Consider the following 26284-nt stretch of genomic DNA (forward strand, 5'->3'; position numbering starts at 1 on the left):
TTCTGCTGTCCTATGTGGCTTCTGGCTTCAGTAAAAGCCATTATTTCAAGGATGGGTAAAGCATCACGGTGCAGATGGCTGGGGCTGGTTGTTTGCAGCTTCTTTTATGATGCATTATTTATAGATGCTATGATGTCATATCTCTCAGAGACCTTCTCCAGACATTAATTCCTTGGAAATCCATACTCAAAAGGCATCTGTCACACTCAACAGAGCTGAATGCTCACAGCATGGATTTCTGCTGTTAATCTGCAGGAAGGTCTGTATAATTATCCTGTGCTTCTCCAAGTCAAATAATATTTTAGTAATATCTTACTATCCGGTTTCCTCAACAGCAGAGCCAACTTACATTCTCAGAAGGTCTGTCCCTAAGTACTCCCCCAAACTCACAGGCTGTTAAACATGCAAGTCCAGGAAAAGGCAGAGATACTAACTCTAAATTCCAAAGTGGTTTGGTACAACTCACATGCACACGTGTGCACACACATTGTACTTCTTTAAAATACTTTAAAATACTCTACTTTGTAATGAAGTTTCGAAGAAAGTATATACCCCACAAAACTTATTTAAAATCTCTTGTCACCTATACCACATCAAATGTATTACATTTTTTAAAAGTCCTCCCAATTTAGAATCAGAGAGTCATTTTGTTACAGCTGGTGATCTTCAAGCCTCCAGAGAAACTGGGCCATGGAAACATTGTACCTAAATATTATTTAAGTGTTTATCAGCTCCAGTATCTAACTGCTGAGAATAACTAACCTGCCTACATGCAGTTCCCCTGCTGGAGAGATTTGACTGAACTGCAGTTAGCAGGAAATAATGTTAAAAGCGAAAAAAGTTTTTCAATAATCATTATAATTGCCAGCATCCAAGTCAGGAGCAAGAAAGCAGGTGGCAAAGGGTCGGCTCCGCTCAGAAAGGGCATTGTGGTGTTTTCACACGAGGGCTCAGGCCTCACAGAAAGTCAAGTGCTCCCGGTGGCCCTTCCAAAGTCACCTGTGCACCTCTGTGTCCTTACAGCACACTCTTCCCAGCCTCCACCCCACCCAGGGCCAGGTCGACAGGCAAACTGCAGACATTGAAAGGGGGTGAGGGCCATTCCTTACATTCCATGCTCTGGGGTCCACCTGAGAAGTTCCACACGTCCGACAATCCACTGCCTTCTCAGAGACACCTTGTGTGAAAAAGGCAGAGACTGGAGGGCCCCCGAGCACCCTTGGGTCCAAAGAAAAAACAAGCCTCAACATCCTCTTTTAAGTGGACTAAACAACAGATGGCCACTGGTTTCCAGTTTCTACCAGAGGGAAGGAAACAAGAACGCTAAACTGTTATTTGCAGCCTCCCTAGACTCTCCACTTTCTAGGCAAAGGCCAGAAAAAAGAAAATGACCCAGCGGCCCTAGTCTGAAAACAAAGACCCTGCCATCGATTTTTTCCACTTCCAGAAGCCCCTGTGTGTCCTCTGGGGCCTGACACTTATGCGTAAAGCTGCCCTCACTCTCCTACTCGGCCTCAATCTGTCCTGTACCCTCCCTTGAGGCAAAGTAAGTGACTTTTTCCTCCAGGGTCAGTCAGGTAAATGGCGTATTTCCTGAAAGCAAGGGCTGCGTCTTCCTTGGGGTCAGCATGATGTCTGGCACTCAAGTATATATTTTATAGTAATAAATATTTTCTAAGGAATGAGCAAAGCCAGGCACCAGGCTGAGAGCAGAGGGCATAGAATGGAGGACAAATAGCTATTAAAAATAGTTGACATTTACTGAGCACTTACTATATCACATCAAAACTTTGCAACTATCCTTGGAAGTTGGTTGGGCCCCATTTTACAGATCAGGAAACTGAGGCGCAGCAAGGATAAATAACTTGCTACAAAGAAGCAAGAGGAAGTGAATGAGCTGGGATTCAACCCCAGGGTGTCTGGCTGGAGAGAAAAACAGAGAAAGATGCCAGAAATGAAAGGTGGGGCCCATTTTCTCACGGAACTTAAAAAGAATTGAGGAGAGGAGGCCAGGAGTTCCCACGTGGCCACCTGCCCACAGTGCCACAGGCTGGTAGGAAGTTTTCCTCACTGGTCCATGAAGAAACGAGAAGGAAGACCAGGAAATCTTTACCGAGTGAGCTGTGCTGGTAGAGTAAGGACAGTCTTTGGTTGCTTGTTTTGTTTTGCTTTGAAACAGATCACTGTTTCTTTACATGGGGCACAGTTCAGGACATAAAAAGGGAGTGCGGTGTCACACAGTCTTCCTCACACTGCTGTCCCTCAGGTGCCCGGCGTCTCTCCCCAGGAGTGACAACCTCTAGAAGATTCTACCTGAGATGATATCTTTCCTACTATTGGGTGTGTTAAAATGTCCTTTTCTGTGTGAAATGATAAAGGTGTTTGATGATGGCTTTGTTTGTTTCTAATGTCCTGACCAGAGAAAAGAAGGATGGGAGAAAGGGAGGGAGGGAGGAAGGAAAGTTATCAGCTCCACATGCATTCTCTAAACACATTTTAGCAAAGACTCTAAATGGCTGTTGTGTTTAGGTAGCAGTGGACTTAGGTCCAAGACTTGAGTTCTCTGGTCTGCCCCTTCTGAAGTGGGTGGCTCCGGACAAGTCCCTGCCCCTCAGTGGCCTCTGCAGCTCTCCAGGGAGAAACGAAATGGTTCCCTCCTGCTCAGGCAAGCTGCTTTGTCAAGTGCAGAGTGTGGGAGGCAGCGGGGCCTATCAGGGTGGGGCTGCTGGAGCAGGGAGACCCAGGCTTTGGGGCAGGACAAAGAACACGTGCGGGAGCAAAGGCACAGGAGGGTATTGTCCAGTCCCTTCAGGGGTAGAGTAGGGAGCAGGAAAAATGGGACTGGAAAGGACTCAGTCAGATAAGGGGCCCCCCACCAGGCAGCAGGGCAGCAAGGCAGACCTGAGGGTGCTTAGCAGGGCCCGTGACAGATGGGAACTTGCTTGGAAGGGATATTTTTTTTTTTTTTTTTTTTGAGACGGAGTTTCGCTCTTGTTACCCAGGCTGGAGTGCAATGGCGCGATCTCGGCTCACCGCAACCTCCGCCTCCCAGGTTCAGGCAATTCTCCTGCCTCAGCCTCCTGAGTCGCTGGGATCACAGGCACGCGCCACCATGCCCAGCTAATTTTTTGTATTTTTAGTAGAGACGGGGTTTCACCATGTTGACCAGGATGGTCTCCATCTCTTGACCTCGTGATCCACCTGCCTCGGCCTCCCAAAGTGCTGGGATTACAGGCTTGAGCCACCGCGCCCGGCCTGGAAGGGATATTTGTCCCCACAAGTCTGCGAAGGGCTGTCTCATTCCAGCGGATGCCGCCCGACAGCTCTTATCAAGGGACCACTACTGCTGCCTGCCAGGGGGGCCCCCTCTGCTCCAGCCGCCACCCCCAGGGCTGCTGCAGCGGAGAGCTATCTTGGGGAAGCAGAAGAAATTCAGGGGCATAAATTTAGTGCAGTTTAAGCAGCAGGTTCCCAGAGCCCAGCGTCCGGGGACTCACTCAACCCAGGGAGGGAAGTGACTCCGTTCACCCAGGAAGCCCTAGGAAGTGGCCATGCCAAGCATCTGGCTGGGCATCTACATTTCCAACCATGAAGAAAGGAGACATCAGATCAAATACACATCAGCCAAGGCAGATAAAACACAGTGAGCACCTCACACCCTCCAGGCTATGGGCTGCACTTGGTGGTGGCCAGAGTAGGTACAGGTCCCAGAGGCTCAGCTGGCTCACCGCTGATCACACCTGTAGAAAACAATGCCCCTCGGCCTGACCCCTCTGTCCCTGCAGCCCTGGGCAGGTGACGTTCTGCAGAGAAAGTTTCCCCAGTGGCCAAGGCTACCCTGCTTCGGGGTTGTTAAAACAAAGACATTAAATCGCTATGCAAACTGTCATCTTTAAATAAAACAAGCCCAGCCATAAACTTCAAACTGTTCCCAAGGGTTTAATGGGATCCTGTATGACAGGCCCGAGGGGACGGCTGAGGCCTGCCTGGCAGGGTGGGAATTCCCCTAAGAGGTCACCCCTGGGTGCAGCTGCAGGGGTGGGGAGTGGGGTGGCTTTGGCTTCCCATCTCAGATGGGCATATCCCAGTTATTAACAATTCAAGGTTGATAACTAAGCAGGGTGAGTGGACAGAATCCCTTTGGGGGATCCTCACATTTCACTGGCCTGAGAATTCCCCAGAGTGCTTGTTGAAGACGCAGCCTACCCTCCTGCCCCATCTACAGTCCCCAAGAAGAATCAGTGGGCCTCGGCGAGGCCTGAGAAGCTGCACTTTATCAAGCCTCTCCTGAACCCACACAACTGGCAGAACACACTTTGAGAAACCTCTGGAAGGAGAATGAGGAAACCCCACTCTGAACCTTGGAAGGAGGGTTAGGAACTCAAAATCCTCTGGAAAGACAATGTCTCCAGTGTGATTTTGCTGAAAGGTAGGAAAGGTGTAAAACAGAAGGTGCAGGGGGAGGCAGGGCCACAGCCAGCTCTGACTCAGAGGTCCTGCAGGGGCAGCTCCGGCTTTCATGGGGCCTGAAGTTTAGAGAATTTGAGGAGCCTCTTTAAGAAAAATAATTCAGGTTGGGGCGGCAGCTCATGCCTGTAATCCCAGCACTTTGGGAGGCCAAGGTGAGCGGATCCTGAGGTCAGGAGTTTGAGACCAGCCTGGCCAATACAGTGAAACCCCATCTCTACTAACCTCAGGTGATCAGCCTGCGTCAGCCTCCCAAAGTGCTAGGGTTACAGGCATGAGCCACTGTGCCTGGCTAAAATAACCCCTTTTTCTTTAGGCTTCTTTTCGATGGCTGGGTGGTGATGACCAATCAATCAGGCAAGAACTCAGGTTATTTCCCATAATGGGGGCAGACCTTACACCTACAATTCCAAAGCAAATCAGGCTGTTGGAGTTGAGGCATCCAGTACCCAACCATGATGTTTAGTGGCTGACCTTTCTATCTTTCCTTTGTTTGTTTGTTTTGAGACAGGGTCTCACTCTGTCACCCAGGCTGGATTGCAGCAGCACGATCTAAGCTCACTGCAGCCTCAACCTCCCAGGCTCAAGTCATCCTCCTCAGCCTTCTAAGGAGCTGGAACTACAGGCATGCGCCATCATGCCTGGCTAATTTTTGTATATTTTGTAGAGATGGGGTTTCGTCATGTTTTCCAGTTCTATTGGAACTCCTGAGCTCAAGCAATTCTCCTGCCTCAGTCTCCCAAAATGCTGGCATCACAGGTGTGAGCCACTGCGGTCAGCCTGAGACTGACCTTTTTATCAGTGATGTAACCACATTTTATAAGGCTTAAAATTTGTTGCCCTGAAAAAATTTATTCCCTAAAACTGCCTTCAGCCTTTTTGGGGTACAACCTGGCTACATGCAAAATCACCCCAAATCCATTTATCTCCCAGGAGTCAGTGGTTCTGTTTGTCAAAGTAATAGGTAACATGTACAGGGCTATTCATAGCAGCTCTATTTATAACAGGCAAAAGGGAGAAAAGCTAATAATTATTAAACATCTATTATGTGCCACGCATTTTACTAGGGGTTTCATATGGTTTTGTGTATTTAATCCCATAACTCTATGAAACCCGCTTTGTAGATGGAGAAAGTGATTCAGAGGTGTGCCGGTACATCAGCTCTCCTGAGTCAAGGGGAAGCCTTCATTTTTACCATTTGTTGATTTTCATGATGTAACTATCCCATCATAACTACTTTCAAGCTACCTATGGTTTAACAACCAGTTCCCAACCTTCTTGAATATTTAGCAACTGGCTTTTTAGCCAGTTCTAGCCAGCTCCAGCACATCATTGAAACCGAGTCCCAGAGACATCAAGTAATTTGCCCAGTGTTGCTGAATGACAGAGTCAAGGTTAGAACCAAGAGTTTAATTCGAGTCCAGGCTCTGAGCAGGCTCCACAGGCCTGTGCATGGTTAACATTAACACCCACAAGGGAATTATTTGACTCACATGCAACACAAAAAGGTTTATATGACCACTAACGCTAATGGAGCACTTAGTACATACGGGCAAAAATGTAAGATAATTACAACAACCCTATGAAATCCTACATATTAAATGCAATTATTTGCAAAATTTGATGGATGGAAGACAGGCTCCACTTAGGTGCTGAAAAGGAGGGTAGCTACTGTTATGCCCATTTCGCAGACCCTCATTCTGCAGAGAGGTCCCACGGCTGGTGAATATGGTGAAGGTGAGATTTGGATCCAGCCAGTCTGGTCCCAGTCTCTAAAACACAATGTCCCTTATAAAATATCAGGAGCAGAAAGGAAATGCACCAATGCGTATAAACTCTGAGCACCAAGCAGAAGTGAATCTTGGCGTAGGAAGCCCGGGAAAGCCTCTGAACTCCAGCGTCAGGCGAAACTGGGTCTGAAGGCCTCCCCATCACCTGCTGGCTGTGAATGGGGCAAGTCACCTAACAGTGCCTGGCTTCCGCTCCCTCCTTGCTCACCGGGTTGTCCTAGGGATGAAGGGAGAGTTCACCGAACGCGGTGGACAAGGCCCTTGGCGCACCCGAAGCCCTGCACAGCTCGTAGCTATTGTGATGAGCAAAAAGGGTAGGAGGACCGGAATCAAGGGCATGACTTCACCTTCACCGTGGGGCCTTTGTCCTATCAAGTTGCCCCAGATCGTGGCTCAGGCTGGCCCGAAGTGACAGCAAAGGCGAATCCTTTGTAACGTCCGAACTTCGCTGGCAGAGGTGCCCTTCCCCATCTTGGGTTTCCGCCACCCTCGAGACCCCACCTTTCGGCTCCTCGAGGCAGAAGCGAAGCCCCCGGCGTCCCAGGCCCTGTCGCCCAGTCAGATGCCCAGATCCAGCCGTGCTCCCCGGGCGTTCGGGCATCCTTCCACCCACGCCCGCAGCGGAGGCGGAGAGTGCCACTGAGGGGGAAGCACGAGAGCCGTTCTGCTTTCGGAATCTGGAGCCAGTGCCGCCTCCAAAGTTTGGGGATGTTTGGGGGCTCCTTTTTCTCCCAGACTATCACTAAAAAGAAAACTGCTGCTGTTCCCCTTTCAGCCAAACTTCCTCCCCGGGGCGCCCGGAGGAGCTCTGCGCTCCCGTCGCGGCTGGGACCGCGGAGGTGCGGGACAGAGAGGAGAGAAGTGGGGCGGTCGGCCGGGGCTCCCATCTGGGAGGTACAGCCGAGCCGCGCCCGAGCCCAGGAGGGAGGGCAGGAGGCCGGGCAGGCGACACGGCGCCGCGACCCCCAGCCCGCGGGTCCCCGGAGCCGCTTACCTGACGGCGGCCGCTTCCTGCTCAGCCGGCTCACTGCGCGGTTGAACATCGCAGCGGGCGCCCAGGGAGGAAGCCGGAGCAGCCCGGCGGCGCGGCGGCTGAGCGGGAGGAAGGCGAGGAGGAGGAGGGCGAGGAGGAGGAGCGGGCTCAGCACCGCCCCAGACCGCTCGGCCCCCGCCCGCCGCCCTCCTCCCAGTCAGACGCCGCGTGGCGCGCTCCGAGCGCCCTGCCCGCCCCCGCTGGTGGGGGCTCGCGGTTCCGCCCCGGGGTGCCCGAGCGGAGCAGGGCGACCCCGGGTGACCCCTGATGGCCCGGAGTCTGCCCTGCGCCCGGGATGGGGCTCAATGGCCCAGAGGGAGCCCAGGCCGCCCGGACCTTAGTAGCCCAGCAGAGGCGGTTAGCGCGTCCCGGGGTCGCTGGCCCTCGCCGGAGGTGCAGCCCCCGCCCCGCCCAGCTTCGAGCTCCCGCGCCCATCGCGGTCTCCCGCCTTCTGCAGCCCGGGAGAAACGGGCACAGCGCCGCTGGCTCACCGCGCTTCGGGGCTCTCAGCGGCACTTCGGGGATGGCAGGCGGGGTCCTTTCCCTGGTCACAGGCCGGGAAGCCGAGGCCTCGCGGTTCTGCAGAGTCCGAGCGTGGCCCGGCCCGTGGCCTTTGCCTCTCGACCCCAGGATCCCCGCCTGCCGGGGCCTGGCTGCTCCCCGACTTCGTGAGCGCTGCGCCTTCCAGCCCAGCGAATGAGGGTGGGGCGTACCCAGGGCCTGTGCGCTGAGCTAGCCGAGCCGCCGCGGGTGGGCGCCCTGTCCCCGGCAGTGCTGCGCGCGAGCCAGGACTCTGGGAGACCTGAGAGATTTCTGCAGGAACCCCACCACCACCACCACCACCACCACCACCACCCGGTTCCAGCCCGGGGCGGTGCCCTGTCCCGCACATCGCGCGCTCGGGACACTTCTGTAACTTTGGGGACACGTGGGCACAGCCTCCGGCAGGACCTTCGGACTCCATAAGCCGGACCACTCGGGCCCCCAGGGCGTCACCTGCTGGGCGCTGCGCGGTCCACGGTCTCCTATTATTTCATTTCTTCTGCAGAGTAGCTCCAGCGGGGGTGCCATTAGCCCCCATTTTCTTGAACATTTGGTTTGCAAGAAATTGTCTTTCTGGCGAGTTTTATTTTTCTCCTTGTGGATCTGGCTTTGTCTCTAAATTGGTCTTTATTTTTAGCTGTACTAATTGCTATTTTTCTACACTGTTCCTTAGTCGCCCTCCCCCCATCCCCCCGTCCTTTTGCAGTTTTTTTCACTAGTTGGCACTTTCTTTTGTATCTTCTATTCTGAGCTACCAGTTCTGCTCACTGTCCCTCTACCCACCCCACAGCCCCAGTTCCACGCCAAGTGTGTCCGGTGGCTGCTTCTTGCTTCGCTCCCCACTATTCCCCTCTAAAAGTCGTTTTCCTCGCAGCATTTCCAAGCACTCTCCTCCTCTGCTGCCAAAAGAGGATTTCCAGGCTCCTGAAGGGTACGCGGTGGCCAGGAATAGGGTTAGACCCAGCGGGGTGAGTTCTGATTTTAAAACTTCTATTGCTGGCCTGCTCCCGGGCCCAGACGAGCTTCTATCTCATTGTAATGGGATCAAGCTGTGATACTTAAATTTAGGCAAGAGTTTCACCTTTCGTAAGAGCAGGATTTTAAATGCTGGCAGAGTCCTGGATCCAAGTGAGGTCACTGCATTCTCATAACAATAACAAGGGAATTTGTGCAGCGCACCCACCCAGAAAACTTCCCGAGACCAAATTACAAGTAATCCTAGCACAGGAAATAAGCGCACTGGCACTCAGGGGTAAAAGTTAGGCACAGCTGTGCAATGTTACGCTAGTTGCCAAGTCCACCCTAGCGTGTCCTGAAAAATACTGGCATGGCTTAAGATATGCTATGGATCCCTCCTGAGCTAAGAACCTCAGGCCTCTCTTAAATAAAGGGAAACTATAACAGCCTTAAATCATTTTTTCTGTCCTGTTAGCACATTGGATAGTAAGTACAAAAATTAAGATGCATGGTTAAGGCAGGTGCTGTGGCTCACGCCTGTAATCCCAGCACTTTGGGAGACTGAGGAGGGTGGATTGCCTGAGGCCAGGAGTTCAAGACCAGCCTGGCTAACATGATGAAACCCCATCTCTACTAAAAATATAAAAATTATCTGGGCATGGTGGTGTGCGCCCATAATCCCAGCTGCTTGGGGGGCTGAGGCAGGAGAATCACTTCATTCCGGGAGGTGGAGGTTGCAGTGAGCCGAGATCATTTGCCAGTGCACTCCAGCCTGGGCAACAAGTGTGAAACTCCATCTCAAAAAAAAAAAAAGATGCATAGTTAAGGTTTAATGTACACAGTTTAAATTTTTTGTTTGGGACATCGAAAGATTGTCCTCATTAAATTACTATAAATACCTGTTTTAAGTGTCTAAAGATTCAAAAGCCAGTTTTCAAAGTGTACTGTGCAAAAGATCAAGTATAAAAGTATAAAGCCTCCTAACTCCTAAAACTTGCCAAACACATACACACACACACACGCGCGCGCGCGCACACACACACACACACACACACACAATCGAGATTAAGTTCCAACCATGGTTTGTATTGGATTGAAGGTGCTTATCATCCAAATAGTATTTCTCCTGTAGGTCCAGCACGCACTTTCTGAAACTTTTTTTTTTTTCAGGCAAGGTTCTCACTATGTTGCCCAGGCTGATTTCTAACTTCTGGACTCTCAAGTGATCCTCCATCTTTAGCCTCCTAAGTTAAACCTTGACAGACAAACTACGGTAACAAATTTAGGGAAGAGAGGATGAGCAGTTTAGTCCCTTTCTTCCCCTGCTGGTCTCACCTTTGGTTCAAGGAGGTTCACATCCGGCAAGAAGCAGGAGCTCAGATATCTTCTGATCACACAGGATTCCAGAAGGATTACTGGCTTTGGAGTTCACCAGAACTTTAAAAAATTGGTAAGCTGTGAATACATTTTAGAGCCTCTCATAACCAGAATTTATATAACAAGACTATTCTAGGCCAACTGAGGCAGACGAGGTAGAGTAAAATGAATACGTGCCCAACTTGAAGTTAAGAGACCTAGGTACTAACCCTGACCAAACAGCAACCAGCTGTGCGGACACACCAGATGTGTCCTCAAACACATCACAGCCTCAAGGGACAGGGCAACAGGAGGTGCCACCTATACTCTGAGCAAGTGGTGTTTGACAGCAGTGAACAAAAAGCATCTGGCACAGTGCCCAGCACATGTAAGCACACAGAAAACTACTGGAATTTTAATTACTCTTACTCCCCCTACGATGATGTTTTAATAAATGAACTATAGGCAGTCAAAAGTAGATTTCTTTTCAATTATAGGAGATTGTCAGGGTTAGTATCACTATGATGTTTTCGTTACTACACTGTGAAAGAGGGAAAGTACATTGTTACAACCTCTCCAGAAGGAAGAGAAGCAGATGTATTAAGATACGTATTTGACAACATATGTAAGAGTCTTCAAAATGTTTATACGTCTTTGACTAGTGAATAATTCTATAACTGGTAATTTGTGCCAAAAAAAAAAAGATGCAAGATTTACATGTAAAATTAAACATCCTAATACTTTTTATCAGCATTATTTACAGTAGCTAAAAATGCCCACTAAAAGAATGACTAAGATACAACATATTCTTGCGATAGAATATTTAACAGTTGTAAAAATCTGTGAAGAATCTTTGGAACTTGGTGGAAAAAAACTGGTGCAAAGAGAAAAATGAAAGAATCTTAGATGAAGCTCTCATTGAAAAAATCAGGATACAAATACAGAGAAAATTTTCAGTGTCGAGGAGGAGGAGAACATAGTATGTTTATGCATAGAAAACTAGTAGTTAATTACACCTAAATATTACTAGACTATAACTCTAGATGATAGGACAATGGGTTCTTTTAATTTTCATCATTACATTTTCCTGTTTTGTAAACTTCTGCAGTATATGTGGTTTTAAATCAGGGAGAAAAATCAATAATTAGAGACTAGTTGAAATCTCTACTGGGTTTAATGCCACAAAAATATATAAGGTTCATTTATGTTGTTTTTGTGTTTTGTTTTTTAGAGACAGGGTCTTGCTCTATTGCCCAGGCTGGAGTGTGGTTCTGCGAGCATGGCTCACTGCAGCCTTGAACTCCTGAGCTCAAGCAATCCCCCCACCTCAGCCTCCTAAGGAGCTGGGACTACAGGCATGCACCACTACACCCTGCTATTTATGTATGTGTGTATGTATGTATGTTTTTATTCATTCATTTATTTTTGTAGAGATGAGGTCTTGCTATGCTGCCCAGGGTGGTCACACTCCTGACCTCCTACCTTGGCCTCCCAAAGTGCTCGGATTATAGGTGTGAGCTACAGCATCTTGTCCCTGCCTCCCCCCTCCCCCAACAACTTTTTTTAAGAGTCAGTGTCTCCGTCTGTCATCCGGGCTGAAGTGCCATGGTACAGTCATAGCTCATAGCCTCCCACTCCTGGGTAAGCCCTCATTTTTACAGCATTAGTTTTGCTTTCTTAAAACTCTTAATTTCCCATGAAAGGAGCAAGCAGACACTGGCTGCCTTTCCCATCTTTGATCTCTCTTGCACTTCAAGTCCCACATTCCTGGCATACACAGCTGGAGGGATCCTTGGAGATCAGTATATGATGTTGCAGATCAGGAAACTGAGGCTCAGACAGCAGCTGAACTTGTGTTTCGCTAGGATGTGATGCTAGATTTCTCGACTCCTGGGCAGGTAGTTTTCTTGGCATAGCACTCTTTATTTGGTTTGTTTGTTTGGTTGGTTGGTTGAGACAGAGTCCCACAGTGTCACCCAGGCTGGACTGCAGTGATGCAATCACAGCTCACTGCAGCTTCCACCTCCCAGGCTCAAGCAATCCTCTCCTCCCACCTCCGCCTTCTTCAGTACCTAGGACCACAGGCGTGTACTACTATGCCTAGCTAATTTTATTGACTGATTGATTGATTGATTGTAGAGATGGGGGTCAGTCTCCCTTTGTTGCCCAGGCTAATCTGGAATTTCTGGGTTCAAGTGATCCTCCCTCCTTAGCCTCCTAAGTAGCTGGCACTACAGGCACATGCCACCATGAATGGCTAGGGATTTTTGGTTTGGTGTTTTGTTTTTTGTTTTTTTTTTGAGACCAAGTTTCACTCTTGTTGCCCAGGCTGGAGTGCAATGGCATGATCTCAGCTCACAGCAACCTCCACCTCCCAGGTTCAAGCGATTCTCCTACCTCAGCCTCCCGAGTAGTTGGGATTACAGGCATGCGCCACCATGCACAGCTAATTTTATATTTTTTAGTAGAGATGGCGTTCCTCCATGTCAGACAGGCTGGTCTCGAACTCCCAACGTCAGGTGATCTGCCTGCCTCAGCCTCCCAAAGTGCTGGAATTACAGGCGTGAACCACTGCACCTAGCTGGCTAGTTTTTTTAATACTATTTTTTTAAGTATATTTTATTTGCTGGGCGCAGTGGCTCACACCTGTAATCCCAACACTTTGGGAGGCCAAGGCAGGTGGATCACAAGGTCAAAAGATCGAGACCATCTTGGCCAACATGCTGAAACCCCATCTCTACTAAAAATACAAAAATTAGCTGGGCGTGGTGGAATGTGCCTGTAGTCCCAGCTACTCAGGAGGCTGAGGCAGAAGAACTGCTTGAACCCAGGAAACAGAGGTTGCAGTGAGCTAAGGTTGCACCACTGCACTCCAGTGTGGGCAACAGAATGAGACTCTGTCTCAAAAAAGAAAACGTATATTTTATCTTATTTTTGAGATGGAGTCTCTCTCTGTCACCAGGCTGGAGTGCAGTAGCACAATCTCTGCCTTCCAGGTTCAAGCGATTCCACTGCCTCAGCCTCCCAAGTAACTGGGACTACAGGCATGAGCCACCATGCCCAGCTAATTTTTTGTATTTTAGTAGAGACAGGGTTTCACCACGTTGGCCAGGCTGGTCTCGAACTCCTTGGACCTCATGATCCATCCACCTTGGCCTCCCAAAGTGCTGGGATTACAGGCATGAGCCACCACGCCCAGCAAAAGCAAATTTTATTTTTAGAGCAATTTTAGGTTCACAGCAAAACTGAACAGAAAGTAGAGTTCCACATGCCTCCTGCCCCAAACACACATAGCCTCTCACAGCATACCACCTCCCACACCAAAGAGTTAGTTATACAATCGAGGAACCTATACTGACACATGGTTATCATCCAAAGTTCATATCAAATACCCTTTTCCTATCTCAGAACTCCCACTTTTTTGTGTGGGGGTGGGGGGCTAAGGAGCAGAAAGTTTAATAGGCAGAAGAAAGAGAAAGGAGAACAGCTCTCTCTCTAGTGAGATAGAGGGACTCCCAAAAGGAAAGACTGGCCAGTGACGGGGTTTCCTGGATTTTATAAGCAGGCTTGAGAAGGTGGTGTCTGAGTTACATAGGGTCCACAGATTGGTTCAATCAGATGTGACGTTTACACAGCGCACAGGGAAGACCGGCCACCCTACCCTAATCTTAATATGCAAATTGGTTTTCCACTTGACTGGTATCATCTTGTCTTCTTACTGTTCATGTGCTGGCAAAGAGAAGGGAGGTTGGAGCCACCATTGCGCACATACCTAGTCCCAGGTAGCTTTTTTCCTGCCGGCATTCACCCGTGCAAGCATCCAGCTTGCTTGTCTATGTCTGCAGCTTGATTTCTGCAGCTGCTGTTTGTCAGGAAATGATTTTAGAGCTGCTTTTCATTAAAAAGGAAAACTTTACTGAGGACTCCCATACCTTCACTATCTGCCTAAGTAATTTCTTCTTCACCCCTATATCATTCCCCCCCTCAGAAGTGGTAACCCTAACTGCTGCTAGAGGGTGTTGGATGATGACTCTTTCTGGCTGCTCGCTGCTGAAAAGGGGCAGGACTCACACCTTTATATCTCCAACTTCCACATTCCTACCTGACATCTCCTCTTGGACATCTGATGGAATGTCTGAAATGGAATGCATCCAGACAGAGCAACTCTTCCACTTCCATTCAAAGCAACTTTGGGGCCAGAGTTGGGTGTGGTGGTGCACGCCTGTAATCCCAGCTACACGGGAGGCTAAGGCACAAGAAATGCTTGAACCCAGGAGGCAGAGGTTGCAGTGAGCCAAAATCACACCCCTGGCCTCCAGCCCTGGCCACAGAATGAAACTCCATCAAAAAAAAAAAAAAAAAAAAAGAAAAGAAAAAATAAGGTATAGGCTAAGGCATGGATCATGCCTGTAATCCCAACAATTTGGGACATCTAGGCAGGAGCTCAGGAGTTTGAGATCAGCCTGGGCAACATAGTGAACTCTTGCCTCTACAAAAATAAAATAAGATATAAACCCACCTGGGCAAGGTGTATCAAAAAGGAGACCCTAATGGAAAAGAGATTTCAGCCAATCTGAAAAGAGATGGAGAAGCAGAAACATTTAACAGGAGGAAGGAGCTACAACCTAAATGCAGGCAGGGCATTCCAGTGAGAACAAGCCAGTTCACCCTGCAGAGCCTCAGAGGAGCTCCTGACCCAAAGGCATGGACCACAGAGAAGAGGGAAGGCAAGGGCTGAAAAGGGAGATTGACAGAAGTCTGTATCAGGAGACTTCAGGTCCCCTGCCCTCTACCTTAGGAAATAATTATCTTGGTGAGGCACAGAAGCTCTGGACTTAGGGACCACGGGCTGAGCTGAGGGTGCAGATGAGCTGTGGGCTTCAAAGGGCGTTAAGCCTAGGTCTGCACACAGGATTGGGAGCCCCTTCTTCCTCAGCCCTACCCTCATAGCCAGATGTGCTAGAAAAATTTAATCTTTCCAAAAAAATTTGTTTAAAAACCAAAACACAATGGAAATTAACATTTAATGTTCTCCAGAGTTAGCCCTGCCAAGCTACAGAGATATACACAATCCACACACTTCTTTCACACACACAGCCTCCAAAGAGCTTTGGACACCTCCTTCTCAAGGATGAGAACTATGCAAATACCACAGATAATTAAGGAACGCCTCAAATGAGAGAGACAGAGAGAAACAGAAAATAGGAATTTAGGGGAAAGATGAGAGACTAGGCATAAATCGTTTAAAATACTATATCTCAGAGAGGGAGAGAGAGAAGCTATTTCATCCATTCCTAAAAGAAGAAAGATTAGAATATAAAAATGAAGTAGAATCAAAACATTTCGATAAAGGAGTTTGAAGATAAAGGTGAAGAAATCTCCTAAAAATTAGAGCAGATGAAGAAATGTACAACACAAGAGAAGGAAAGATAGGAGAATGAATCCAAGTAATAGCAATTCCAGAAAGACATTACAGAGAAAGTGTTAGAGAGGAAATTAAAATTCAAGAAAATTGCCCTGTCTTGGATGGGCATGGTGGTGTGACCTGTAGTCCCAGCTACTAGGGAGGCTGAGGCAGCAGGATTGCTTGAACTGAGGAGTTTGAGGCTGCAGTGTGCTATGATCTCACCTATGAATAGCCACAGCACTCCAGCCTGGGCAACATAGCAAGACTCCATCTCTTAAAAAAAAAGAAAAGCAAGAAAGAGGCTGGGCCTTTGTCTCTCATGTCAGGATGTGCATGGCTCGGTCAGTGGCCACTGCCCTTCTCCTTTGCTCTGGGGTTTGGGAGGCTCTGCCACAGCCTGGGTCCTCCTGTGACCTACATGTACCGGGGGATCTGCAGGGAGGATGCTGGGACACCCCGGAAGCTGGGAAATGGTATATTCTACAAAGAAAAATTGTAACAGGCAAATATTACTCCCTGGACCCGCCAACAAGAAGGGAGTTTCTTTGCTGCTGCCATGCTGAATAGTTCAACTTTAGCCTAAGAACTGATGTGTGGGAGAAAAACTCGGATGCCTTTGAGGATGTGACTGTGAACTTCACCTAGGAGAAGTGGGCTTTGTTGGATTCTTCCCAGAAGAATCTCTATGAAAATGTGATGCAGGAAACCTTCAGGAATCTGGCTTCTATAGGAAACAAAGGGGAAGACCAGGGCATTGAGGATCAGCACAGAAATTATTGGAGAAATCTAAGGCACAACATATGTCACCCATATGGGTGTCAGGAATGCGGAGAGAAGTCATGTAGATGTAAACAATGTCAGCCGGGCGTGGCGGCTCATGCCTGTGATCCTAACACTTTGAGATGCTGAGGCAGGCAGATCACCAGCTTAGGAGTTCAAGACCAGCCTGACCAACATGGTGAAACCCTGTCTCTACTAAAAATACAAAAAATTAGCCGAGCATGGTGGCGTACGCCTATAATACCAGCTACTTGGGAGGCTCAGGAAGGAGAATTGCTTGAACCCAGGAGGTGGAGGCTGTGGTGAGCCAAGATCATGCCATTGCACTCCAGCCTGGGTGACAGAGCAAGACTCAATCTCAAAAAAAAAAAATGTCAGAAAACTTTCCTTTCTGTAACAAGGGTTCAAAGAGACACAGTAATACACACTGGAAATTGACATTATAGTTGTACAATATGTGAGAAAGTTTTTAATATTCTCAGTTCATTTCAAATACATCAGAGAAATCACACTGGGGAGAAACCTATGAATCTATGGAATGTGAGAAAACCAGTTTTCCCCTTTCTCTTAATAGACATAAAAGGATTCACAGCAGAGAAAAACCCTATGAAGGTAAGAAATGTGGTAAAGCCTTCAGTCATTCCAGTCACCTTCATGACCATGAAAGAACTCACACTGGAGAGAAACCCTATGAACATAAGCAATGTGGGTTGCTTTAATCTCTCCAAGAATAAAAATAAAAATAAAAGCACAATGGAAATTAACATTTAATGTTCTCCAGAGTTAGCACTGCCCAGCTACAGAGACACACACAATCCACACACCTCCTTCACACACACACACTTCCAAAGAGCTTTAGACATCTCCTTCTCAAGGATGAGGACTATGCAAAGGCCACAGATATTTAAGGAGCGCCTCTAAAGAGAGAGACAGAGAGAAACAAAAAATAGGAATTCAGGTGAAAGACAAGAGAGAGCATTCTGGCATTCCAGTCGCCTTCACTACCATAAAAGAACTCATACTGGAGAGAAACATTATGTGTGTATGGAATGTGGCAAAGCATTCAGTTGTCTCTGTTCCTTGCAAGGACATATAAAGCCTCGTGCTAGTGAAGACCCCTATGCATGCAACAAATGTGGGAAAGCCTTCAGATATTCCAGTTCCCTTCAGAAACATGAAAAACTCATACTGCACAGAAACTCTGTGTAAGAATTGCTGTAAAGGCTTCAGATGTTCCAGCTCCCTTCATAACTGTGAAAGAACTCATATTGGAGAGAAACCCTATGAATGTCAGAAATGTGGTAAAGTCTTTAGCGGTGCTAGTACCCTTTGGAAACATAAAAATGCTCATACTGGAGAAAAGCCCTATACATGTTTTTAAAAAAAATGTAAAGGTTTCAATCATTACAGTTTTTGTCAAAAACATGAACGATCACATACTTGAGAGAAATTCTGCAAATGTAAGGTGTAGGAAAGTACTTAATTTTCTCAGATCTCTTCAAATACATGAAAGGCGCCAAAGTGGAGTCAAACCCTATGACTATAAGCGATATGGTAAAGACTTCGATTTTTCCATTTCTTTTTGAAAACTTGAAAGGACTCACACTGAAAGAAATCCTTATGAATGTATAAAATGTGGCAAGGGCTGGGCACAGTGGCTCACACTTGTAATCCCAGCACTTTGGGAGGCCAAGATGGGCAGATCACCTGAATTCGGGAGTTTGAGACCAGCCTGACCAACATGGAGAAATCCTGTCTCTACTAAAAATACAAAATTAGCTGGGCGTGCTGGCGCACGCCTGTGATCCCAGCTACTCAGGAGGCTGAGGCAGGAGAATTGCTTGAACCTGGGAGGCGGATGTTGCGGTAAGTGAGATTGTGTCATTGCACTCCAGCCTGGACAACAGAGCAAAACTCCATCTCAAAAAAAATAAAAAAAAAAAATAAATGTGGTAAGGCCTGCAGTTGTTCCGGTGGTATTTGAGGATGTAAAACAACTCATTCTAAAGAAAAGCTTCATGAATGTATCAAATGTGGGAATGCCTTCACTTATCCTAAAACTCACTCAAAGGCACCTGGCAACATGTATTCCAGATTGACTTTTAAATGAAAGAATGCCCACCAGATTTAAACCCTAGTAGTTTGGGAAATACAGAAAATTCTGAATTTTAACAATTACTTTAAAAGTCATGTGAAAACTTCTACTGGAAATAAATCCTGTAAATGTAAGTAATATGGAAAACCTTATGCAAATTAATTATAGTACAATTCTTGAGAAAATTCGCTATGTGAATGAGATGTTTTAGGACCTGTAAATAAATTGAATTTATCAGTTGCTCATTTTTAAGGAGAGTCTCTAGATTATAGATTTTTCAGGCCAAGTGCAGTGGCTCACTCCTGTAATCCCAGCACTTTGGGAGGCCGAGGAGGGTGGATAATGAGGTCAGGAGATCACGACCATCCTGGCCACTATGGTGAAACCCCATCTCTACTAAAAATACAAAAATTAGCTGGGCGTGGTGGCACGAGCCTGTAGTCCCAGCTACTTGGGAGGCTGAGGCAGGAGAATCGCTTGAACCTGCAAGGCAGAGGTTGCAGCGAGCCGAGGTCGTGCCACTTCACTCCATCCTGGTGACAGACCAAGACTCCCTCTCAAAAAAATACACAGATTTTCACTTCTTTTGCAAAGAAAACTGAGGTGAGACATCTGTAAGTACTCTTCAAGCAATAGTACAAGAGTTAAATAAATTTTCTTTTTCTACAAGAAAGAGAGAGAAAGAGAAAAGAAAATTTTCCCAGACTGAAGAAAATTCATCTCCAAATGGAAAGAGCCCATAATGGGCACGGTGTCAGATGTACAACAAGGTACACCTGCATGAAATTTCAAAACAAAGATAATTTCCAAAAAACTTAGAGCGCATTGGTGGTGGGAATATCAAATGGTACCACCACTCTCAAAGGTGGCTTGGAAGTTTCTTAAAAAGTTAAACACGTACGTACCATATCATCCACACATTCCACTCTTAGGCATTTAACCCAAGAAAAGTGAAAACGTGTGTTCATACAAAGACTCGTACATGAGTGTTCACTCCAGCTTTAGTTCTCATTGCCCTAACCTGGAAACAATCCAGTATCTGCTAGCAGCTGCATGGATAAACAAATTGTGGTATAAACATACAAAAGAATGAATTATTGACACATTCAAAACATAGATGAGTCTCAAAACAATAACTCTAAAAGTAAAAGACCAAAAAAAGATATATACTGTATGATTTCATTTATGTAAAATTCTAGAAAATGCAAACTAAACTATAGTGACAGAAACAGATCAGTGGTTGTTTGGGGAGAATAGGGAGTAGGGGTAGGGGAGGATGGATTTCTTTTTTTTGAAGACAGAGTCTCGTTCTGTTGCCCAGGCTGGAGTACAGTGCCAGTGACTTGATCTCAGCTCACTGCAAACTCCGCCTCCTGGGTTCAAGTGATTCTCCGGTCTCAACCTCTGGAGTAGCTGGGATTACAACCATGTGCCACCATACCCAGCTAATTTTTGTATTTTTAATAGAGACAGGGTTTTGCCATGTTGGCCAGGCTGGTCTTGAACTCCTGGCCTCAAGTGATCCGCCCGCCTCAGCCTCTCAAAAGTGCTGGGATTACAAGCATGAGCCACCACACCCAGCTAGAAGGATGGATTTCACAGGGGCACAAGGGTTGTTTTGAGTCGGTGTGTTCACTATCTTGACTGTGGTGATGGTTTTGTAAGTGTACACATATCAAAACTTAAATAGTTTATATATGTGCATTCCACTGTATGTAATTCTATCTCAATACAGCTGTTTGTAAAATTATGTATGTGTTGAGAATGTAAAATGATGTAGCCCCTTTGGAGAACAGTTGGGCAGTTCCTCAAAAAGCTCCATGTGGAGTTACCATATCACTCAGCAATTCCACTTCTACTAATCTACTCTAGAGAAATGAAAACATATATCCACACTAAAACTTGTACATAAAGGTCAATAGCAAAAAAGCAGAAACAACCCATGCCCATCAACTGATGCTGCATAAGCAAACGTGGTAGATCTCCATCGATTCCATAGAATATTGTTCAACCATAAAAAGGAATACAGTGCTGATATCCGCTACAACCTGGTGTGTCTTGCAGGGAGCCAGCAATCACCTCTGCTCCCCAATTTTACTCTTAGTGGGCTCTTCAGCCGGGTCTAGAAACCAAACTGACACCAAGCTGATTAACAAGAGCAAAGTATACACATTTTATTAGTTTTGCATGTCCATGGAGATCTTCACAAGAGACTCAAATCTGAAGTGGCTATAGCAAGATGCTTTTTCTCTGCATTACTTGGGCTATGCAGAGCAAGATGCTCTTATACTTTTTAGACAGAGAAGAATAAATTTGAGGAGAAAAAATAGGACCAAAAAAATCTGGCAAGGGTGATAAAATGTTCTAGGGGATCCTCTAGGAGATACAGGAGGGGGTGTAAATAGGTGGAAGATAAGGGTTATTTATTTATTTGAGACAGAGTCTCGCTCTGTCGCCCAGGCTGGAGTGCAGTGGTGCGATCTCTACTCACTGCAACCTCCACCTCCTGAGTTCAAGCGATTCTCGTGCCTCAGCCTCCCAGGTAGCTGGGATTACAGGCATGCACCACCATGCCCAGCTAATTTTGTATGTTTAGTAGAGATGGGGTTTCACCATGTTGGCCAGGCTGGTCTTGAACTCCTGACTTTCGTGATCTGCCCACCTTGGCCTCCCAAAGTGCTGGGATTACAGGCATGAGTCACTGCACCTGGCTGGGAGTGGTGTTTTTCATAAGACTTTTAGCAGTCTTGGGGGAGAGAGATCCAAGATGGCTGATCACTAGCAGCTCGGGATTGTAGCTCCCAGGGAAAGCGCAGGGAATGAGAGGACGCCACACTTTCAGACGAATTTTTGTTGCTCACACACCAGGATATTCCCAGCAGAGGAGCCCCACAGGTCGCCAGCACGACTCTTGTGGCTGGAGAGGCGGTTTTGCCGCTGCCTTGGTGCAGCGGTTCTTGGTGCAGAGTCAGAAAAGCACCATCAATCATAACGCCGCTGTTTTGGCCGGCGCAGTGGGTTGCTCAGATTTTAGCGCTGGGAATCAACAAGTTGGACGCCCACTCAGAAATCCAATTATAGGCCGGGCGCGGTGGCTCAAGCCTGTAATCCCAGCACTTTGGGAGGCTGAGGCAGGTGGATCACAAGGTCAAGAGATCGAGACCATCCTGGTAAACACGGTGAAACCCCGTCTCTACTGAAAAAAAAATACAAAGCCGGGCGCGGTGGCTCAAGCCTGTAATCCCAGCACTGTGGGAGGCCGAGGCGGGTGGATCACGAGGTCAAGAGATCGAGACCATCCTGGTCAACACGTTGAAACCCCGTCTCTACTAAAGCTACAAAAAATTAGCTGGGCATGGTGGCGCGTGCCTGTAATCCCAGCTACTCAGGAGGCTGAGGCAGGAGAATTGCCTGAACTCAGGAGGCGGAGGTTGCGGTGAGCCGAGATCGCGCCATTGCACTCCAGCACGGGTAACAAGAGCGAAACTCCGTCTCAAAAAAAAAAAAAAAAAAAAAAAAAAGAAATCCAATTATAAAGACAGTAGTTTTAAAGACCACAGATGGATAAATCTATAATGAAGGGAAGAAACCAGCCTAAAAAGGCTGAGAATACCCAAACTCAGAACGCCTCTCCCTCTACAGGGGATCACAGTTCCTCATCAGCAACAGAACAAGGCCTGATGGAGAAAGACTGTGTTCCATTATCAGAAGCAGGCTTCAAAAGGTGGATGATAAGAAACTTCAGTGAATTAAAAGAACTTGTTCTAACCTAATGCAAAGAAACTAAGAACTTTGAAAAAAGGTTTGACGAAATGTTAACAAGAATACACAATTTAGAGAGGAATATAAGTGAATTAATGGAGCTGAAAAACACAACACGAGAACTTTGCGAAGTATGCACAAGTTTTAACAGCCGAATTGATCAAGCAGAAGAAAAGATATCAGAGGTCGAAGACCAACTTAATGAAATAAAACGAGAAGACAAGATTAGAGAAAAAAGGATAAAAAGGCACGAGCAAAGTCTCCAAGAAATATGGGACTGTGTGAAAAGACCTAATCTATGTTTGATAGGTGTACCTGAATGTGATGAAGAGAATCAATCCAAGCTGGAAAATACGCTTCAGGATATTATTCAGGAAAACTTTCCCAACCTAGCAAGGCAGGACAATATTCAACTCCAGGTAATACAGAGAACACCACAAAGATAGTCCTCAAGAAGACCAACCTCAAGGCACATAATCGCCAGATTCACCAGGGTTGAAATGAAGGAGAAAATACTGAGGGCAGCCAGAGAGAAAGGTCAGGTTACCCATAAAGGGAAGCCTATCAGACTCACAGCAGATCTCTCAGCAGGAACCCTACAAGCCAGAAGAGAGCGGGGGCCAATATTCAACATCCTTAAAGAAAAGAACTTTCAACCCAGAATTTTACATCCAGCCAAACTAAGCTTCATAAGCGAAGGAAAAATAAAAAGAAAATATTTTGTGAACAAGCAAGCACTCAGAGATTTCATCACCACCAGGCCTGCTTTACAAGAGCTTCTGAAAGAACCACTACACATAGAAAGGAACAACCAATATCAGCCTTTCTAAAAAATACCAAAAAGTAAAGAGCATCAACATAATGTAGAATTTACATCAACTAATGGGCAAAACAGCCCGCTAACATTAAATGGCAGTATTAAACTCACCTATATTATTATTAATTCTAAATTTAAATTGACTAAATCCCCCAATCCAAAGACACAGACAGGCCAAAAAAGCCAAAACCCATTGGTATGCTGCATCCAGACCCATCTCACATGCAAGGATACACAAAAGAAAGGGATGTAGAAAGATTTACCAACCAAATGGAGAGCAAAAATAAATAAATAAAAAGCAGGAGTTGCAATTTTTGCCTCTGATAAAATAGACTTCAAAGCAACAAAGATCATAAGAAGCAAAGAAGGATATTACATAATGATAAAAGGATCAATGCAACAAGAAGAGCTAAAGATCCTAAATATATATGCACCGAATACAGGAATATCCAGATATATAAGACTTATAAAGAGACTTAGACTCCCACACAATAATAGTGGAAGACTTCAACATCAATATTAGATCAATGAGACAGAAAATTAACAATGATATTCAGTATCTGAACTCAGATCCGGAACAAGTAAACTTAATTAACATTTATAGAACTCTCCACTTTAAATACACAAAATATACACTCTTATCAGTACCACATCACACCTATTTACAGGTTTAAATGAAATACTGGGGGAGAGAGATCCAAGATGGCTGATCACTAGCAGCTTGGGATTGTAGCTCCCACTGAAAGAGCAGAGAACGAGAGGACGCCACACTTTCAGATCAATTTTTGTTGCTCATGCACCAGGAGATTCCCAGCGGAGGAGCCCCACGTGTCACCAGTGCGACTCTTGAAGCTGGTGAGGCGGTTTTGCCGCTGCCTTGCAGCGGCGGTTCTTGGTGAAAAGTCAGAAAAGCACCATCAATCTTAAAGCCGCTGATTTGACCGGCGCAGTAGGTTGCTCAGATTCTAGCGCTGGGAATCAACAAGTTGGACGTCCATTCAGAAACCCAACTATAAAGACGGTAATTATAAAGACCACAGATGGATAAATCTATAACAAAGGGAAGAAAACAGCCTAAAAAGGCTGAGAATACCCAAACTCAGAACGCCTCTCCCTCTACAGGGGATCACAGTTCCTCATCAGCAACAGAACAAGACCTGATGGAGAAAGACTGTGTTCCATTAGCAGAAGCAGGCTTTAAAAAGTGGATGATAAGAAACTTCTGGGAATTAAAAGAACTTGTTCTAACCCAATGCAAAGAAACTAAGAACTTTGAAAAAAGGTTTGACGAAATGTTAAAAATAACACACTATTTAGAGAGGAATATAAGTGAATTAATGGAGCTGAAAAATACAACACGAGAACTTTGCGAACTCTGCACAAGTTTTAACAGCCGAATTGATCAAGCAGAAGAAAAGATATTAGAGGTCGAAGACCAACTTCATGAAATAAAACAAAAAGACAAGATTAGAGAAAAAAGGATAAAAAAGAACGAGCAAAGTCTCCAAGAAATATGGGACTATGTGAAAAGACCTAATCTACATTTGATAGGTGTACCTGAATGTGACGAAGAGAATCAGTCCAAGCTGGAAAATACTCTTCAGGATATTATTCAGGAAAACTTTCCCAACCTAGCAAGGCAGGACAATATTCAACTCCAGGTAATACAAAGAACACCACAAAGATATTCCTCAAGAAGACCAACCTCAAGGCATATAATCGCCAGATTCACCAGGGTTGAAATGAAAGAAAATACTGAGGGCAGCCAGAGAGAAAGGTCAGGTTACCCATAAAGGGAAGCCCATCAGACTCACAGCAGATCTCTCAGCAGAAACCCTGCAAGCCAGAAGAGAGCGGGGGCCAATATTCAACATCCTTAGAAAAGAACTTTCAACCCAGAATTTTACATCCAGCCAAACTAAGCTTCATAAGCGAAGGAAAAATAAAAATAAAATATTTTGTGAACAAGCAAGCACTCAGAGATTTCATCACCACCAGGCCTGCTCTACAAGAGCTTCTGAAAGAACCACTACAAATAGAAAGGAATAACCAGTATCAGCCTTTCTAAAAAATGCCAAAAAATAAAGAACATCAACATAATTAAGAAATTGCATCAATTAATGGGCAAAACAGCCAGCCAACATTAAATGACAGCATCAAACTCATATATATTGTTATTAATTCTAAATTTAAATCGACTAAATCCCCCAATCCAAAGACACAGACAGGCAAAAAAAGCCAAGACCCATTGGTATGCTACATCCAGATCCATCTTACATGCAAGGATACACAAAGACTCAAAACAAAGGGATGGAGAAAAATTTACCAACCAAATGGAGAGCAAAAATAAATAAATAGAAAGCAGGAGTTGCAATTTTTGCTGATAAAATAGAGTTCAAAGCAACAAAGATCAAAAGAAGCAAAGAAGGATATTACATAAAGATAAAAGGATCAATGTAATAAGAAGACCTAAAGATCCTAAATATATATGCACCCAATACAGGAATACCCAGATATATAAGATTTATAAAGAGACTTGGACTCCCACACAATAATAGTGGGAGACTTACAGATCAATGAGACAGAAAGTTAACATAGATATTCAGGACTTGAACTCAGATCCGGAACAAGTAGACTTAATTAACATTCATAGAACTCTCCACTTTAAATACACAAAATATACACTCTTATCAGTACTACATCACACGTATTTACAGGTTTAAATGAAATATTGGTTGGCTGCTTGTTAATTATTTTCTTCCCTCATTTTTTTTTATGTCTCTATTATTAAACATAATTACAGGCATACCCATCTTCAGACTGCATTTTAGCCCGGGCAATAAGGCAACACCCCTGTTCTCTCTCCCTCTTCCTCTTCCTCTTTCTTCCTTTCCTTTATTCTTTTTTTTTTCTTTTTCATTTTTTTTTATTCTTTTTCTTTCTTTCTCTCTTTCTTCAAAAAAAAAAAAAAAAAAAAAGACAGGACCATAGGAAATAACACTGAGATAAAATATTCAAAGGGATAGCGGTTATCTTACAGGGAGTCAGGCTGGATTGTTACGTCTACTCCTTGGGAAGAAAAAATATATATATATATTGGTTGGCTGCTTGTTTGTTATTTTCTTCCCTCATTTTTTTTTTCATGTCTCATACCCATCTTTAGACTGCATTCTAGCGCGGGCAATAAAGCAACACCCCTGTTCTCTCTCCCTCTTCCTCTTCCTCTTTATTCCTCTCCTTCATTTTTTTTAATTCTTTTTTTTCTTTCTCTCTGCTT

The 26284-nt window shown here is 45.8% G+C and overlaps 1 protein-coding gene and 1 pseudogene across 2 annotated transcripts in view; one reads left to right on the forward strand and one right to left on the reverse strand.

Moving 5' to 3' along the window:
* Positions 1–7384, reverse strand: part of RGS10 (regulator of G protein signaling 10) — a 42574-nt gene extending 35190 nt beyond the window's left edge. The window contains exon 1 of one of the 2 annotated variants that reach the window (XM_032281805.1): positions 7252–7384. In XM_032281805.1, coding sequence (XP_032137696.1) covers positions 7252–7300 — 49 coding nt within the window. In that variant the 5' untranslated portion in view covers positions 7301–7384. Of the gene's footprint in view, positions 1–1109; positions 1213–7251 lie in introns of those variants that run through there. The other variant, XM_032281806.1, reaches the window with a different exon arrangement.
* An 8612-nt stretch (positions 7385–15996) lies between these two features.
* LOC116554216 lies at positions 15997–23906 on the forward strand (annotated as a pseudogene).
* Positions 23907–26284: the final 2378 nt, after the last annotated feature.

This window comes from Sapajus apella, unplaced genomic scaffold, assembly GCF_009761245.1.
Source record: "Sapajus apella isolate SASKATOON/1434 unplaced genomic scaffold, GSC_monkey_1.0 scaffold13, whole genome shotgun sequence".
In the NCBI taxonomy this organism is placed as follows: Eukaryota; Metazoa; Chordata; class Mammalia; order Primates; family Cebidae; genus Sapajus; species Sapajus apella.